The sequence below is a fragment of the Hermetia illucens genome, chromosome 6 (genome assembly GCF_905115235.1).
Source record: "Hermetia illucens chromosome 6, iHerIll2.2.curated.20191125, whole genome shotgun sequence".
Taxonomy (NCBI): domain Eukaryota; kingdom Metazoa; phylum Arthropoda; class Insecta; order Diptera; family Stratiomyidae; genus Hermetia; species Hermetia illucens.
The window spans coordinates 4,423,537-4,443,404 of NC_051854.1; the positions used below are offsets into that span (position 1 = coordinate 4,423,537).

Sequence of the window (19,868 nt, forward strand, 5' to 3'; positions counted from 1 at the left end):
AGTAGTTCTGAAATAATGCTACAAATCCCTTGCATATAGAAGTGCCAATTCGGTGCTGAGGATCATATTAACATTGACTGCAGGATTGATACTGCAGTAGGATGTGGACCATATTGGTGAGGCTTGCCGAAAATCGCCTTTCAGAAAGGGTTCTCTTATATAAAAGGGACAACACGCCCAGAGTAAATATCGACACAGCTGAATTACCATTGACTACTAAGCCCCCGAAAAATCTACTGGATGGATATAGTGGGAACGATAAATTCCATCGGACAATGTGCCAAAAATGGACGTGATTTTCAAAGAGTGAAAATCCTACACGCATGCGATATATCATGGGCAGGATCCACAGGTGTTCGGGCTACTCAGGCTATCTCCATACTTCGCGCTCAGAACTATACCATGAATCTCGGTCAAATACCCAGTGTAATACCATCAGATAGATATTTCTACAGCCAAAGGCCGGTGGTTTTTTTATGGAATTGTCAGTGGCGAGCATGACCAAAAAGCCTGAGTTAAAGTCGAGATTAAGAAAGGAAGGGAAAAGAAGGTTGAATAAAGTGGGAGAGAATGTGAATAGCATTAGACGAACCCAGAAAGGAGTTCTTTTATTAGGGCAAAGAAAATTTGGATATAAATCAGCAAATCATTTCTACAAACAATTGGGGAATAGACCGAGCTGAAAGCACCCAGATCCCAGATATGAGATTTTCGTCAAGAGTAGAGATATAAACGAGAAAATAATAAAGGCTGTATTGGAAAACGAACCCGTAATTATACGGACTATGACTGTCCGAGGAGTCATGAGGAACCATCAATTTGTCGTTTCTTTCTTAGCGGAACAAAGCGAAATTCGACTTCCACCATCAAAAGCAGATATGTCTAAAACATCCTGAAAATTGGCCATACAACAGCAGCATACAAGTGTTATAACGGCAGATCGTGAAAGCTACATATATAAGGGGTGTGAAAATCGATGTCCAGCTACTCTGCGCTCCTTAAAACAGAACAATGATACAGTTCGAACATATGCTAACACAACAAATTACTGTCACGAATTTCAAAACTTGGGTTTCAGGTGAGGCCTAAGGTCGACGAATTCAATAGGCGGGCCCGGGAGACTTCTGCTGTGCATGCGCTGTCAGCTATCAGACAAATTTTTGAAACTGTGATGCTTCTGTGGTAAAACAAGCAGCAGACCGCAGCAGGTAACCAAATTTTTGGTGCAATGCAAAAAGCGCTAAATTAGGATATGTATGTCTACAACCGACAAAGATTCCTGAACGAACCAGTGAAAATGGATTATGGGAATCTAAATCAGAAGTTTAATATGGGATGAACTTAATACGATTTAGGTGCATAAAATAGTTATGTGCAGAAGCAGGCATCAACCCCGGTGAAAGATCGACTGGGTGATGAAGAAACTAAGAGAACGAGGCACAGGCAACATTCGATGTCTTCGGAAATCGGCGAATCTGAAGACGGCATTACGTGCAAAGTACTTGAACCGATGGGTGAAACCCTATAGAGTCCCAAGCTGTTTGGAAACACAAAGAACGTTACCTTTCGAAGGCGATTCTGTGCCATGCCAGAGATGATGTGGGGAGTATACCACAACGCCCTATACTGGGATTTACATCTATTCATCCCAAACAACAATGCAGTAAAAGGATGACTGAAAGCCAGCAACCTAAACTTTGTGAGAGAAAAGCCCTGTTATTCGCCCAATGAAACAAGGAAGATAAGATCAACAATAGGGGTACCGACCATAAAATCACTTTTGACGTAGTTAACAAATATCTCAAGATCGCTCTGATCAATGCAAAGCTATATCAGAGGTGATCTACTTTATAATGAATACGATTCCAGTCGATCTTCTCACGAAGGAAATGCTCTATTTGTATGCGGCACAATCTACCCAAACCACTAGGAAAGTACCGAAAGAAGAAACCTAAACCAGAGAACGTGAGAGTTGCGAAAAAGAATCGGTAGACCTACAATGTAAAAAGGAGTGAATTGAAAGACATGAGACCTTGAATTAATACCTGACCCAACTCTTTGCGAAGTACAATAGATGCTGCAGGATCTATTTACATACATTTTCACTTGCGGTTTCCCAAATTGATACCGACGCGGTAGACTCGAAGACCGAGCGCATACACCGTCCTATTGAGAAAAGAGTAGAGGAAGACTCTGTGCCGTACCCTGAATGCAGTGATTAGTTAGACGAACTTAATGCGAAGTAGCTTCTCATCCTGAGGCCAAGTCATCACACTGAAAGATGATATGATTAGTGTTTTCTTCGAATCCCCAGCGGTTACAGACCGGCAAAGAAACGGCCCCAATCTTGACAAGGAAAACTTTGCTACAAGAGAATTTCGTGGACAACCTATTCAGAGTTTTGGCATCCTCAGTAATGAAGGATATTTCTTAGAACCAGGACTGCCTAGGGAGATCATGAAAGATTCCGGCAAAGAACTTGCTTTCCGCCAAGGAAGTTAGTTTATATTCTTCATTCCATTCAGCGCGAATGTGTTGCCCACCGTATGCCATTTATCTGAGAACGCGTAGAGACGATGAAATGGGAGGCCAGCCTCATTTATCTTTTCATCATAAAAATTGTTGCTATGCCCAGGACACTAGAGGTTAAGGGCCTCTTTAAGACGAGCGGTAACGATTCCGTCATGTGCATATGGAGCCAGGTAGTTGGTCGGTGGTTCGCTGGTGAGGGCTTTAATGGCTTGGAGAGAAACCGTAAATATGATAATTTTGTCGATCTTTCTGTCATCTGACAGCTTTGAAAAAAAACCGCCCATCCGGAATCAACGAAGTCAGCCGAAGCATTGGTTGCCAACATTTTGAAACCTGGGCTTCCTCTTCGCAGTGGTCCTGCCGTATGAAAATCCCTTCCCCCTCCCCCCACCCGTATGGATTTAAAACGATGAAGTTATTGAAAATGTTGGAGGATCTATTAGTAACAGTGCTTTCTATGATTGTACGGAATTTATTGAAAACTGCGGTTGCCTCTGATGAGGGCATAGAAAGGAGGGTTGAGGAGTTTGACACTCAGAATTTCTTTTGGCGCTAACGGTGTTTTTCTGGAGGAGAGAGCAGGCTCGTCAGCTAGAGCACATGAGTTGGGGTGGGTGTAATGAGGTCCAAACTGTCACCTCAGAAAGGCGGCCGGAAGGGATTCTATATTATTCTCAAGGTATGTGAACAGTCCAGGATGGGTCTTACCACCACTCTATATACTTGGAGGACCTCTCTCGCGAAGACACCAACTAGCCTTCGTCGCAAAATCGGTCACCTTTGCAGCTTTTTTGACTTTCTTAGTGATGAAGCCAACATGGCCTTTTACTGGCAGTGAAGCAGAGATCGTTCTCCCCAAGAATATAATGAATTTTTTTGGCGATCATGCAGGATTTATAAAAATGTATGGGCCATTCGAGCATCTTGGTTAGTGAAGAGATATGCCTGTTGACACATGGTGCCTTCGGCTTCCTCCCTGCACTCTCCTGTTCGATAAGTAAATTTTGCGCATACTGGAAGATCTCCATTTTATTGGAGCACTTCTATTGGAGGGTGAATGTGTAGGTGTTGGAAAGCATCGGACTCACAATACACCCTTGGGGTAAGCCATTGTTTACCAAAGACCACAAGCTGTGCGATACGATTCTCCAAGTCTATAGGATAATATCAAAGTGGAGCTTTCATTTCAGACATAACGTTCGTCAAGAAGGACAGGACCGTCCTCTCATAAGCCTTATTTCTGTCAATGGTTAAGCCGAGAACATGTCTTTTTGACACCTCTCGATGGAAATGTATATAAAAAGCTGGTTGAAGCAGGGGTTGGTAGACCTGTGCATCCTCTAGGCAAAGCAGTTGTTTGGGGAGAATGTGGTACCCCACGAGGAACTGGTTGAGGCTGGTTTTCACCATGGATTGTATCATCTTAGCAAACACATTTAGGAGCGAGACCGGCATGAAGTTGTTTAAATCATTCTAAGTTTTTCCTTCCTTCAGAAGAGGAACCAGTTTAACCTTAGATCAATCCTCCGGAGTCCTCCCAAGAAAAACCTCCCGTGCCGCAGGCGGAACTGTAGTTCCAATTATTCAGGGCTAATACGTTAGTCCCAGCAAATAAATTTATAAGTTATTTAGCGAGAACTATTGTACCTTTTAGGAGAGTAACGTCGACTCCAAATGTACATCTTCCCTGGGAGGGACTTGTGGAGCTCCTTGTCACCTAAGATTCCTTGAAGAAATAATAAAGCCTGTAGTGGAGTTTATATAATGCAAATACTGCGTATCTTCGAGTAGTTCTAGCCGGTGTTTTTTTAATTCCTTATAATTGTGACCGGTTTGGGTAGTATCTGGGCTCTCATCAAATCTTGAAGAGTGGACTTTGATGGAATTCTTCGAGAAAACCGCTAGCCCACTGTTTCCTGACCCTCTAGGCGTATCCATTCATACCCTATTTCCTTAACAGATATTTCAGGATCAAAAGAGGCACATGGTAGAGCAAAAATAGAAAGTTAAACAATTAATTCAACTTTATTGAGTGTTAATTCCCATAAATTACAAATCAGATCCAATCAACAGCGCAATCTTTTATGGCCCTTGTTATTGCTATCACCAGTAATTGCATACACGCAATAGTGTTTATTGTAGTTCATTATTTGTTGGCTTTAATATTTATTTTCAATTAAAACCTAACATGACCACGGCGAACGTAGTAACTGCCACAAAATCGAATCTACAACCCACTCCACCCGCAAATGCTTTTGAAGCTAAATAAATTCAACTGAAACCGCATTCAAATGTTCATTTCATCCTTTCATTCTACCAAATTAAAACCACACAACGTAAAATATTTCGATAACCATTTCCAACGTTACCAGGATCTCGCTGTCATCAAGGTTGATTTTGAATGACCATCGAACAGCACGTGAAAACTGGAGAGCTGCCTCACCCTCATTACCAGATACTCGAATATTATGCTATGGTTCTAGGTGTTGATGCATGACATCGTTAATTGAACTCGCAGTCCTTGAATGAGTTCATTAAATTTAGGAACATATCCGGAGCGAAGCAACTTTGTAAACCGGAACCAAGGAACCAACTTACATCGACAATCTTCAGGTTCTCCAGGACAGAAACTGGATCAGACCTCCATCAACATAGTTTCTAGGCGAGTACACATATGCAGGCACTGATGTCTTGCATATCCTTCCTCTTTTCAAGCTCCAGCATGATTGCAATTTGTTCACGTTCGGATGCAAGGTACAAGGGCAAAAGCAAAGTTCATTAGAGAATTTCGGCTCCAAAGGACTTAGTGCCAATTTGCCGGAATTTGCAGGATACTAACTCAGTCGGTAAGCTCAAGTTAAATATTGACCCAGTTGAGTGCTGTGTCTGTTGAATAAGGCACTCTAGCGGAAAGCAAACAGATATTGGGTTCCTTTGATAGTATTCGATATATCAGAACAATAGTAGGATATATACTGTACAAAGCAACTATAAAGGATACTACGTATACATATGTTCCACTAACCTTTTAATTGCCTGCCCAACTGATCGCAAGGACTCTTCTCCAAAACACACATAATTTGCCTACTGACGATAACCTGGTTATTCAGGAGCCGCGTGATGTTTTTATCATCAGCCTGAATCGATGGCACCACCAACAGGATAGCGAAGCACACTATAAAACTCACGCCAACAACAGACACCTTCATCGACATTTTCTTAACCGCGGCAAATTGCAAGTGTTAAACAACCGAACTAATTAGCCAGCTATAAAACGTCAACAGCTTCACGTAAACAACACTCCAGGAACAACAACGTGCCTCTTTCAAAAGCAAAGGATAATACGCACGATGCTAGGTTGAAGGATAAGTACGATGAACGCACGAAGGACAATGCGGTGTTTTCAAGAATCTCCCCGAACTGTGACTTGTCTGCTTCAAGGATCAGATTCGACTGCCTCGGCGAAGGGTCAGTGATTCAAGTGGTACTGAAGGATTCCGTGGTAAAGACATCCTTTTTGCTGGAAAGGATATGTCTTTTGAGATCCACTGATTTTGCGCAGAAATGCTTCAGTCCACTTTGGGGATGCATTTGTAGGAGGGGATGCACGTGGAGGAAATTGGACTTGCAGTTTATAGTGCGAATTTTATATTTGATGAAAGGAGTCTTCTCGATAATGGTTTTGGCAAGTAATAAAATTTTTTATTGTGTAACGCTAAAATAATTTTCCATCTGGCCTAATTCGTGCAAGGATAAGTTTTGGAATATGTTACGGAAATAGTACTCGCGTGTTCCGGGGACTATTTACGAGGAGAGAAATAATATTCAAATGTTCCGCTTTGTCACGCATGGAAGAGGTCTAGTAAACTTCAATTTACTTAGCAGACAAGTCACTAAAATATCTAATATATTGGAGGAAAACAGTTTTCTAAGATAAGGAAATGGGAATTAGTATACAGAAAAAAAGGGCGAATTTCAAAATCGCTGGATTATGATGAGAATATGCTCGAAAATTGTATAAAAGAATATGTTAAGATGGGAAAATGGCGAAAAATTAAAAATTGTATGAAAATCCTTAAATAACGATGTCTCGATAAATAAGCCGAATTCAGGAAAAAGGAACAAAATTCGCGTCATCAGGATTCGGCAAACATCAAGTAGAAAAAATCGCTAAACATGTCGAGAAAAAATCACAAAGTACAGTACTGTATGTGGCCAACAAGTGGGGGAAAACCTGGAAGGTTCGAAAATCATATGGAAACTTCTGAAGCCGATAATTCCATGAATAAGCGGAATTCGCCGAGATAAGATGAATTCGGAAGAAAGGTGAAAAATTCGTCACTACTGAATTCGGGAGAAAAAGTTACTGAAAAACGGTATCTAATAGTCATCATCAACGGCCTTAATAAGGAACTCCAGACATCCCGGTTTTGTGCCGAGGTCCACCAATTCGATATCCCTAAAAGCTATCTGGCGTCCTGACCTACGCCATCGCTCCACCTTACGCAGGGTCTGCCTCGTCTTCTTTTTCTACCATAGATATTGCTCTTATAGACTTTCCGGGTGGGATCATCCTCATCCATACGGATTAAGTGACCCGCCCACCGTAACCTATTGAGCCGGATTTTATCCACAACCGGATGGTCATGGTGTCGCTCATAGATTTTGTCGTTATGTAGGCTACGGAATCGTCCATCCTCATGTAGGGGGCCAAAAATTATTCGGAGGATTCTTCTCTCGCACGCGGCCAAGAGTTCACAATTCTTCTTGCTAAGAACCCAAGTCTCCGAGGAATACATGAGGACTGGCAAGATCATTGTATTGTACAGTAAGAGCTTTGATCCTACGGTGAGACGTTTCGAGCGGAACAGTATTTAATAGTGACATGAAAAAAAGTGGAGGAGAATAACAAACCGTGTTAAAAGTTTTGAACGCTATCATCTTCGAGAAGTCCAATGCTCCAAAGAAAAGGAGCGTAATTCATTATCACAGAATTCAAAGAAAAAGTGGATGATAAATTTCGTGGAGTCAAGAAATAGGAAAAAATGCGGAAGCCTCATAAATAACTTTAAACACCGATATCTCATTAACAAACCGAATTCGGAGAAAAGGGTCGAAATTCGGGATGGGGGGATTCGAGAGGTAACAATCCTGCAAAATGATACATCGATCTTTCTGTAAATAGTCAGAATTCTATCTACCATCAGAAGGACTCCTGCTGATGTGCAACGAACCTCGCCGACCTGAAATGTTTATTGTACATTGCATACGATTCGAAGCTTGTGGGGGCATTCATTATTCTTCAAGCCGGGATTGCTGACGAATCCCATCCCACCTTCCACAATAAAAATGGTTTTAGACGTCGTCCGGCACCCCACTGCGAAAAATACAGTCAAGGAATTGTGCCCATCTAATCTTGTGCCACATAAAAGCTAGGTTAAGTAGTAATCAATCTCACCTTGCTCTCGAATCTGCTACGGACCTAAGTTGCCAATAAACTGCGCTGTCGATCTGCCTCTTGAGCGGTTTTCCCAAGCATGTTACCACTCATTTTGTGTACTTTGCTGTTTTTCACAAGCAACCAGCTCCCTTGACTCCTCTACCTTGTACTTGTAGATGGTTTTACGTAGATCTCCCTTTTCTAAAACTGGACTGTTTTGCCACCTTCCAGTACAGAGAAAAATGTCCTTCCGGTGAGCATTGAATGCGCCAAGCAGTAAATTCGATCGATGATGAAATTCACCTCTTTCAAAAGTGGGCAATCCTCGGCATCTTCCGCACTTTTATGATCAACCCAAGCCCCCTAGAAAATAATTTTTGCACAATTCGATCCATTTGTTCGGCAATTAGTGAAAAAGGCTTCCAGAGTGCTTCGATTTTTCAGGTAATCAGTTAACTACCGAGGCTCCACGGAACTCCATCCACCATATCGACTAGTCCCGGCTGGCCAAGAAATAGCGTCAACTATGCTCGCTAGAAAGTCTTGCAGAACACGCCACCATCCATTGATGATACCACTGTTTCCGACGAAAAGATTCCATCGTGAATGCTTCCTTCGCAACTTGAACGCCGGATTGTTGGCGTGGATTTGATGGCCCATTCTCGGCGCCATTATCAAGCGTAACCCCGACATTAAAGTCACCTCCAACGCAAATCTGTCATTCATTTTCTAGACGATCACTAGGCACTATTATCCTGATTTAGCTTACAACTAAGTGATTCATATTCAATGTCCGACTTGGCAAAGAAATACCTTCCATTGATCCAGTCTAAATTTCTAGTAACTCTCAGTTATTAGCAATCCCTTGCATAGGCCTCTACACCACTTACTCCTGTAAAAAAAGACTTCAGGAGGGCAAACCCGAAAGAAAGCTACAAGATGATTGGAAGCAGAGAGAGTCCGTCCAATTACGCCACTACCCGACCTTAAGAATGAACACAATGAAACTTGAAGTACACCCTAAAGACAGCGATTTGATTCAAAAACACCAACAGGATTGGGCCATGGTCAACGTCAACTTTTCGAAAAACTGAATCCGAGGCAGGGCGGAAAGCCACTATATCTGAGGTAACGAGATATCAATAAAAATCTGCATGAATTAATACGCTAAAGATTGGATGCAGGACGTCATACTATTTTTCATAAAAGGAGGTAGTGCCAATCTGCGAATTGCCGAAGTTAGTAAGGAGCTGAAGATAAATAAGATAGTGATGTGGATAGACGCATACATTATGAATGAATATGATTTAGGGAAGTTGCTCGTCAAGCTGAAAATCCACGGAATGGAAATGAAAGCCCTTGACTGAACACGTTAGCTTTGCTTCCTTCAGCTTATCTTCATGAATATTAACAAGCGACCAACAAATGGTGAAGGTGATTTAGACAACAGATGAAATGAACGGGCTTACCTGGTGGCGCGTGACTAATTTCCGAACATTCCATAGACACACTACGCACAACGGAGGTGGAAAACCTGCTGTATTACTACGAGGACCCCAACTGCAATTTATGATTGACTAGGACCAGAAATTGACGGGGCATATAATAAGCGAAGAAATGAGGTGCACAAAAGCCTATGCGGCGCATCCATTCATTTATTTTTCTGCTGAAGAATGTGGATCAGCACTGACAAATCACACACCCTCACTATGCTTTGCGTTTTGTAGGGAGTTTTACCATGAGACTGCTCGGCATACTAGGCTGGCTTAACCACGCTCCGAAAACTATTCCCTGGCAGTAACTGTCGAAATAAACCCCGCTAGCATGCCAAGCTATAGAAAGCTTAACTCCCAATTGGGCTTGGAAGCCCCCACCCCCTTCTTTAAATCTACACCTTATGCTTACAAGGCACCTTAAACCGCCAGGACCTTCAGTCCTCCATATACAGTCTTGTCGAAGCTGGCGATTAAATACATCGGCGGCATGTTAGACACGAAGATGCGCTTTTTGGAGCGGATTCTCAACCCCGCATACAATAGTGCTGCTAGAATACTTGTGAATTGCCGACTTATATCCAATGTCGAAAATCCTATGTCCAGGAAGCTTCGTTTGCTGTTGAGTACAGTTCATTCCGTCCTTCTTTACGGTTCCGAAGTATGGGCTGACTCCCTCAGTAAGGACATGTACCGCATGTTCAACGGCGAGCGGCTTTGCGAGAGGACATATTCAATCCTACCTACATACAATTTAAAAATCACGTTCGTCCGACTGCATTTATTGCAAGGATGTGGAGGATGATGCCTACTACACATATTCGAGAATAGTTAAACCTATTTTCCGAAATTATGGCGGGTGTATCAAAACCGCTCCGTGCCTCTGTTGGTTTTCATCAAGGAAGCGCCCTCTCACCACTCCTCTTTGTTCTTGTTATGGACACCGTCACACGGGATATCCAACGTCCCGCGCCCTACACACTGCTTTATGTAGATGATGTTTTCCTAGCATCTGATGGCAAAAGTGATCTCGAGCAACTTGTCCAAAACCGGAATGGTCGCCTCATGCAACACGGTCTCAAATTGAATATAAAGAAAACTGAATTTTCGACGACCGATCCCCATGAAACAGACACAATCACTGTCAGCGGCAGTGACCTGCCCAGAACTGAGCGGTTTAAATACCTTGGGTCAACGCTATCAGCCAATGGAAAACTGCGTTATGAAATTGCTTCACGCATTAACGTAAGCTGGATAAAGTGTTCTTTGTGATCGACGTATCAACGAACGTCTCAAATCGAAAATTTACCGCAATGTTATTTCTCTTGTCGCTCTCTATGGTTCTGAGTGTTGGCCAACTATTAAAGACAATGAACGGCTTCTTGCAGTAATGGAAACGAAGATGTTACGTAGGAGTAGTGGTGTGACACGTTTTGATCACATCCGAAAGGAGGATATCAGCGATCGTTATGGGGTTGCACCGATCGTGGAAAAGTTTCGAGAGAGGCGTCTTCGATGGTATGGTCATGCAATTCGTGCTAGCGAGAATTCACTTGCCAAGATTGGTCTGAACATCTAAGTCGCTGGTAAACCACCAGAAGGCAGGCCTAAACAACGGTGGCTTGATACGCTGGATGGGGATTTAAAATCCTCGAGATTACACCCAGATCAAGCATTCGATAGAGCTAAATGGCGAAACCGATCACGACGAGCCGACCCCGCTTGTGAACGGGACAAAGGCTGAAGAAAAAAAAGAAGAAGGTGAGCCACGATAGTGGGAAGTTTAGTGCAAACCCTAACTTTATTAACCAAGTTATGGTTGGTCAAAGCTAAAATTTTTGTATGAATTTGCTTATAAATTTTCTAAAAGCATAATAACAGTTCCGTTGGCATTCATTTTTAGCCACATTTGTTCATTTAGAAAAATAATGGATCAATGTCCTGTCTTTATTGAGCCACTATATATTCACCAAGATATGCTCACAAAAGAGATCGAGTTCATCATAGATTGTCTAGAGATACGCTCCCTATGTTGAATCAAATACCTCACCTCTTGGCATGACGATCCCAACCGTGAGCGTCGCTCAGTATCTTTTATTCCTACCACCTCATTTGCTTCAGAATTTCAACCATTTTCACCTCATCTATTCGAATTTAAATTCGTTTGAAATTGCAACAAATCACACAAATTGTGAGGCACTTATATAGAAGTACCCTTTCTTGTCTCCTTTGTCACACATTTCGCATGAAAACATCCCAGAAAATCAATACACTTTCTTCAGCTTATCTCCTTCTAACCGTCTGCGTTTGGAAATCAAAAGGGTTCGATAACATCTATACGATCAATTGAATTATTCAAACGAATTTCGGCCCCAGCTAAAAGTTTATCCAGACCGCCCAATGTCTGTATGCCACCTCCTAACAATGCAAAATACTTGAATTGGAACATGTTTGTCGTTTGACTGCTTGTTTGACGTGTTCAAATATCTCTTCCAGCTGGCAAATAGCGAACAAGGATAACTCACTTAGAGTCGGAATGAGAGTCTTTTAATACATCCATTTAATAGCTCCCTCGGTGGAAAGATACGGAGCTGTTCCACGGGGCTGTTTTCGTCAGAATGAGTGTTCTTAAATGGAACACATTCCAAGTTAAAAGGTGTCTCACATTCTCTTTTTAACATGACACATATAAGCAGGTACCTATGACGAATCGCTCCAAGGACGACCCCGCAAGGACAGAAAACATGCACACACGAGTAAGTACGTATTATGATTTACGGCCGAGTCTATTAAAGGTACGCAAACATAACAGGAACGCAAGATATCCAAAGGAGTTTCCGCCAACCTAGCTTTACCGGGGTAGGGGGGATGATTCGTATTCGCTATTATCATGGGAATAAGCCGACCGCGAAATAAGCATTCATTGGAGATCATTTTTTTCTGCGTACGTACAACCTCGCAAGGACTCGGCACGACGATAAATTGTGATTTGTGTGCGGTCGTTCTCCACAGCCGTATCTACCGAGATGAGGTTCTCCGTGGGAAGGAGTGAATATCTCGTAAAGTATGAATTATAGCTGTTTAACGTGCTTACAAAGGGCGTCAGCAACAGGTGTTAATGACCCCCAATGAATGTTGATTATTATTGGCTTTATCGTTTGAACAAGCAGCACAGAGCCTTGGCCAAGTGGAGGCGATGAGCTACCAATGATGTTTACAATATCAGATCATCAGCAATCTGGGATTTCGTGCCGGAGGCGTTTGGAGCATTAAGTAGAGGGAGGCGGACAAGAGTGAAGTAGATTCCATGAGAACATTGTTAATATAATCGACGGTTACAGCCAGTCCCAAAGGAAATTCAGTTTGAAATTTCCGCAACACTTTTTTCCATAAAAAGGTGAATCTCGGCCCCAGCTGTGTAAACGAATTGAACTTTGATCCCTTCCATAAGCTTGTTACATTCGGGATGTACTATCAACCGACGGGAATATCAAATCATTCATTCTCACCCTCCCTCCCTCTATAAAACCCTGAAAACTTTCGTGTTCTCCGAACATTTTCGGCTAAAATGCTTCTCACACATTTCCGTTTCGCTTCCCCAATATCCTTTCGTAGGCCACGTTTCAACTTACATACTTAGGACTTTAGGTTTTTTCTGCAACCATATTTACAACATTCGAATCCTTAAATCTTCTTCAGGGAAAGGCACGTCCATTATTTGAAAAACGAATTTTCGCCTTTTCCGCATACAAGCAGTTCAGTTTGGCATCTTTATCCAACATATCTCGCTGTTCCTCGTCCCCAGGCGCATTTGGGAAAATCTATCCTGAATCACATCATCCGTCGTGCGGTACAACGCTTGTAAAGCAAACCTGAAAATCAGCAACATAAAACCAATAAATTTTTCCATGTTTCGGGAAAAAAGGAAAAAGGGTAGTTGCCAACCGATCCGAACTTATAGGGATGTCCGTGCGTATAAGTGTGTAGTTTACCGGAGAAAACCCTTTCCTTGTTGGCCTCTTTTCTCAGGAAATTCACTGCGAGGAATTAGATTTTCGGCAATGAAATTTCGGAGAGTGGCCGACCGGCAAAGGGTTCGCCGGTTGTACATTTATATCCTTGCGAGTAGATTTACGCATTCCGGCGTTCCATTTGCATTCAAATGGCTTCGATTTTGGGGCGGTAATTCAGAAATCATTAAATGATGGACGTTTTATGTTTATGAACTGTTCCGTGGCTATAACACCGGAAAGCACTATATTATGATGTGTTTCCTGTGGGAAGGTCTTGGGATTCCTCCTTTATTTTATAGAGACATAAAGTTGGGCCAGCACACAGCGGGCATGAATAAAACAATATGATCGCTGATGGCTAGACGAATATTGAGCAGCTGCAAGGTGGGGGTGGGTATCTGGGATATGATAATGCCATCCTCTCACAAGAAGATACGAAGATACACACATTTAAATATGTATAAGGGAACATGGACATCCTGCTCGATAAATTGCTTGTCTTCATTCCACTCGATATGGCTTGAATCGCTCTGCCGTACTTTCAGGACGATTTTATGAAAGGAAATAATTTGAATTGGAAATTACACTGGCAGCGCCAAAAGAAGTAGATGGACATGCATACATAGAGGCTGACCTAATTCAGGACTGAAGTCGGAGATGAAAATGAGAGCAAATAATAGTCGGATGGGATCTAGTTGAAGAAGTCATAAAAATTCATCGCCGGATTTGGAAAATCATAAATCAAGTGTCATGGACTAATCCTGCCAAAGATGACCCGAAGTTGAAAAGCAGAAACACCTAGGGATAATAGGGTAAGTGGAAGGTAGGGGGGGTGTTGCATTCGATTTTAGTAGATACTAACAACTTTTATTGATCACAGTAGCGCTGCCGCATCTTCAAAAGGTTTCATGGCTCTGTCGACATAAGAGAAAGTTTGAGAAAGAATCGAAGGATGCATAAAAACACGAGCTTCCCATAATAGGTCGCTGAAGTTAAGGATACAGCTGTCATGTATTCTAATAGTTTTTAGATGAAGAGCTTCGTATCTGAGGTTACATTCAGGCGGACAAGCTAAGACTGTTCCCTAAATACATTCAGCTAGAGAGCAGCCAATATCCTTCTTGGTTGCTACTCACAGTGCAAGTAGGACAGTGTACAGAGAGGAAGGACATTGAACTTAGCATGTGCCTTTTTTTGGGAGTATGAATGAGTTTGGACTCCCGCAACAGTACGTTGTCGGGCTACCAACTAAATACCTCCCTGCCATCAGAGAACTAGCCTGGAACCGTTTGACACATTACTTTAGGCAAGACCTCCCGCTCTCTCGGTTTTGAGAGCCTTCAAGTCAGGGAATTCCTTTCACCAACGGGAGGGGAGAGGAGGAAGGGAGTTGTTAGTTCAGAGATCCGCTTACCCCCCGGTCCCTCCGCCGGTCGAGTTAAATCTTCTTCGCAATAAGAAGAGCCCGAACATAATGCGCAACACGATTCCAGCTGTCAGCGCTATTCAGCATCTCTGGAGATTGCTACCCTGTGTCTGCATAAAGCTGTTGACGAAAGCCGTTCCACCTTTCGCAAGAGAAAAAGGTGTGTTCAGCGTCAGTAGCCACTCCATTGTAGAATACGCAACTGGTGAGCGGTTGCACTCCGGTGCATGTGTCTTGGGATTACCGCTTGATCCCGGCAGAAGAGACTGATACTGAATACTGCCTTTTGGCAGCCAACCAGCCAGGCAGGAACCAAACTTTCGCCTTCCAAAACCGCTAGGTGGTGGTGATTGCCCCACCCTATACGAGGTGATCACAGTATTAACAAAACGCTGCGGATCTAGGCCGAGGATTCAAAAAACAACTCCGCCAATGGATGATGTTACTCGAGCCGTGCTCATTGGATAGCTCGTAGCCGGAGGTAATTGAAATTTACCGAGAATGAAGAGGACAGAGCACATCTGGCTCACAGAACTCATTTACCGTGGTCCTACTCCACGGCAGAAGGTAATAGCATTCTGCCTGACACTCCAACAACGGGCAGAAGAGGGGAAAAAGGTGAATTGGAAACTAACGAAAAAGGTATGCTCGAAAAGCTAGAGTAAAATGGGCAGTGGGAACCTTTGAAGAGTAGATGGCATTTTCCCAGTACTACTTCAGAGAGGCCAACAAATCATGTTAGGATTTCTCCTAAAAGTGGTAAGGGACATCATAGCCCTTGATATATGGGCATGAAGGCGAGCAGGAGTGGCCTTCATTCCGAAGGCGGTTAAAAAGGATATTTTTCACCCTAAACCTTTTAGACCAACCTGTCTGACATCGTTCGTTCATGAAACGGTGGAGAAGATCATAGACAACTATGTATATTAGAACTAATGTTCTAATGCGCAATTCGGAACATCCTACATCCATGTCAACACGCTTATCGGGCAGGACGGTCAACCGAAACTACCCCAAGGCAACTGACGGATATATTACGGGATACCATAGAAACGAAAGAAATAAGATTGCGTGCGTTTTTAGATATCGAAGGAGCATTCACACGCAGAGATACGAAGTGGTGTAATCCGCGAGGCAGAATGTTAGAGAGGAGGCAAATGGAAGTACCGAAAGGTACATATTCTAGTGCCATGAACACTACTCAAGGTTGTCCACAGGGTGGGATGGAGCAGGGTAATTGATGAACCCCTAGGAGAGCTAACAAACACTGGAATGCAGGTCAATGGTTCCGCTGATGATATTGTTCTAATCCATAGGAGCGGATATGTAATAACCTATGGGGCAGTAATCTGAGCAGCAGAATGGAATTCAGCACAACAGCCAGCGAGTTGTAAAAAATTCTAAGATTGGCTTGGGGCTGTATCATTGGGGCAATTAGAACTTGTGCAACGGCATCCCTAAAGGTGCTTCTAAGATTGACCCCTCTCCACATGTACATACAGGTGCAGGCAAGGAGGACGATCTTCAGAATGCCCGAAAGTACCAGTTAAGCGGGGAGATGGCTGAATCGAAAGGAAATCGATATTCTTTCTAGACGGCATCCACAATTACTGATGTCAAGGGATAACATGGAACGCTTAGATAGGAAGTTGGAGCAACAGGACAAATTGAGAGAGCGTTGCATTGACATACGACTTAAATCAACAACTGATTGGCAGATCTCTTACGGCCGAAGGAGCAGACGCCGAGGTCACTGATTCAAGGAAAGCGCACTTTAAACCAATTGGTAAGCACACCAGCATAGTTCGGACAGAAATATACTCCATAAATAGACGTGCCTACTTTAACCTCGAAAGGCACTATAGGGAGGAAAACACTGCTATTCTAAGCGTCAGCCAAGCGGCTATTAAGGGACTTAAGTCCTACCAGATAAATTCCAAACTGGGATGCCTTAACAGACTGAACATGTTCGGCTCGCTCAATAAGGTCTGGATACTCTAGGTTCTAGGCCATATTGGGTTAGAACGAACTGTCCAGGAAAAGAGCAGCGACAAGAGCCATTCCGTAGAGTCAAAAATGGGTTCATAACTACGACATTAAAAAATGAAGAGGAACGGCTGAGGGAACTTTACGGGGTTAACTTACCAGGAAGAGTCCAGGGTGCTCATGGAGACATATGAACCCAACCGATCTAAAGATTGTTTTAACCTCACCACGAAGAATCTCCGGAATACTCTCTGGGCACAGCAGGTTAAACTATCACCTCAGGAAACTAGGGATATCTATGGACACTGTCCGTAGATTCTGTGAGGAGGGTGATAAAATCCGTATACGTGTTCTGGGACAGTGTCCGCCACTTGTGCAAAGTAGTTCCATGCACCTGAGAGAACACTTAATACCAGACACCAGGTTTGAAACACTGGGAAGTAGGGAATAGTCGGTATAGGTTTAAACGTATTTTATAGGTATACTATAACCGGTAAAAGTATTTGAAAATAAAGACGTTGAAATATGAGCATTTTCTCGGTTTTTAGAGGCTTTGATGAGGGAGAAGGAGTAAAAAGAGACCCAAAAATTACGGACGACTTGCGATTTCGTCCAAGGCAGAGATAACTGATTAGACGCTACCTCAACTCTGCACCAGGAACAACGTTATCGAAGTGTTATTTGCGCCCTATTAAAATTCAAAAACACATAATTTTGGGCCTAGGTAAATCTAAGTTTTTGTATAGGAATTGCGAAAACTCAAGGACCACCATCCACTAAATGGCCGATAGGACCAATTGTGGTCTCAGAGCTCCCTCGATTCCTAAATCGAAATGAAGTTCCCCCCCCCCCAATTAGTTCGGTCGGCCATCAGGAGGATAATGGTCTCAATACTTCCTTAATTCTTAAATAAAAATTTAGATCAGCTTCAGCAGCCAATTATGAGGAAACAAAAAAACAAAAACAAAGACTTTTTGAAAAACTACAATTAAGTCTCGATCGTGACGATCCAACCCCCGGTGAAGGGGCAACCCCAAGCTCATCGATGGAGAACCTGAGTCTAGATTCAGATTCTCCACTTACTCTGGTGGAAGCCCGTCTAATTGGGACCCAGTCTTAATGGTCAAGAAGAAACAGACCCCTTCTGTCAGCACTCCTGACCCCAGCCTCCAATCGGCGCCACCTACTGAAGCTAAAGTCTTACCCATAGATAAGCACCAATCCACGGACAGCAAGCAGCGTTCGGGTAAACCACCTCCGGGCAAACCGTTTTCGGGTAAACCACCTTCGGGCAAATCGCAACCCACAAGCTGTTCCAAGGTTGAGGGGAAAGAATTGTTCGGGGCACCTGCGGCTAAGGAGAAACAGAAGCGATCTTCGGACAATCCCAACTCTTCGACACAAAGACAACAAAGAGGGCTAGGCCGGCAACGGCTAGGCCTTCATTTGCAGCCAAGGCTATCGAAGCCGATAGATGGATCTTGTATTGCGACTCTAATCCGTCCGGTTACGATACTGAGCAGTGCGAGTAGCTTAGGAGGAAACTTCTCCCAGTAAGGTGCCTTCAATTATGCCTCATTTGCGACAATTTGTGATGCGGCAGGACAGCGTGAAATGTAACCGCTATTAATCAGTTAGATCCAGTGGAGGAAAATCCACATATTGGTCGGCCAGAAGTCTATTGAAGCAGGATGTCTTACGGGCTGCCCACAGGGAAGGGTTTTCTCTCCGGTGTTATAGCTCTTGGTAATGGATACCCTGCTGTGGCTCCTGAAGGACAAAAAAGTCTTCGCGTAAGCATTTGCGGACGAAATAGCCGTAATAATTACCGGCAAGTTTACGGACAGAGTATGTAACCGCTTGAATGCAACTCTGCATGAAATCAACAGTTGGGGCCTTCGCAATGGACTCACGATGAACGCTAGGAAGACTGGACTAGTTATGTTCAGTAGGAACGTCAGGTGGAGCAGCTATACGCTACCTACCTACCTAGGGGAAATCCAGCTTGCACAATCAGTCAAGGATTTAGAAGTCCATTTCACCTCCAAGTTAACGTAGAAGCACCATACCTAGGAACATTATCAGAAATCCTGCAAATTGCTCTGGTGCTGTAGGAATGTGATAGGTAAGACCTGGGGACTTTCATCAAAAGGAACGTATACATCTATGTATACACCTATACTAAAACCCATTTTGATGTATGCATGCATCGTCTGGTGACCGAGACTAAACTTTGATAGCAGCTTCCTGCTAACGCAGATTCAGAGGCTTATTGCCTAAGTATTACTGGAGCAATGAGTACTACGCCGACTGCGGCATTTGAAGCTATTCTAAATCTACCCCCCATTTACTTGGAGGTGACACAGAAAACAGCCAATGACGCATATGCATATAGACACGATACCATTGGAGCGTGGAGAGGCAGCCAATCATACGGTCATGCGTCTATCTGCAAATTCCTTAACAAACATCCGGTAGCCCTGATGCCGGCCGATCATACGGTTTCCAGTTTCGTCTTTGAAAAGACGTACACGTCGTAATTACCAAAAACAAGAATGAGTCTTTTCAGATTGCAGACTCAATCATCACCAACGGGTCAGTCGTGGAGGGCGGATCGGGAGCAGGGGTGTTCTCGGGGAATCCGATTATGAAACTGACCCGACCCCTCGAAAAAGTGACGACCATATTCCAGTCGGAGATATATGCCATTTCATTGGCAGCAGAAGAATGTCTGCAACAAAAATGGAGGGGTCACACCATTCGAATCTGATCCGACAGTCAAAGCAGCATTATCAGCACTAAACAGCAACGACATATCAAGCCAGTTTGTGTGGAGTTGTCATCAGGTGCTGGGTGAAACTTGGCCGACTGAACGAAACATTCCTGATGTGAGTGCCGGGTAAGGAGGAGGCTGACAGACTTGCTCGCCGAGGGTCTGGATCCACAATGGTGGGACCAGAGCTAGCTGTTGGAATCTG

General features: G+C 43.4%; 1 protein-coding gene across 1 annotated transcript in view; it reads right to left on the reverse strand.

The window, feature by feature from the left end:
• The window catches only part of LOC119659704, a 63,703-nt gene extending 57,684 nt beyond the window's left edge, over nucleotides 1–6,019 (reverse strand). Inside the window, exon 1 of the mRNA XM_038067957.1 lies at nucleotides 5,558–6,019. Coding sequence (XP_037923885.1) covers nucleotides 5,558–5,747 — 190 coding nt within the window. The 5' untranslated portion in view covers nucleotides 5,748–6,019. The remainder of the gene's footprint in view (nucleotides 1–5,557) is intronic.
• Between the last annotated feature and the right edge of the window lie 13,849 nt (nucleotides 6,020–19,868).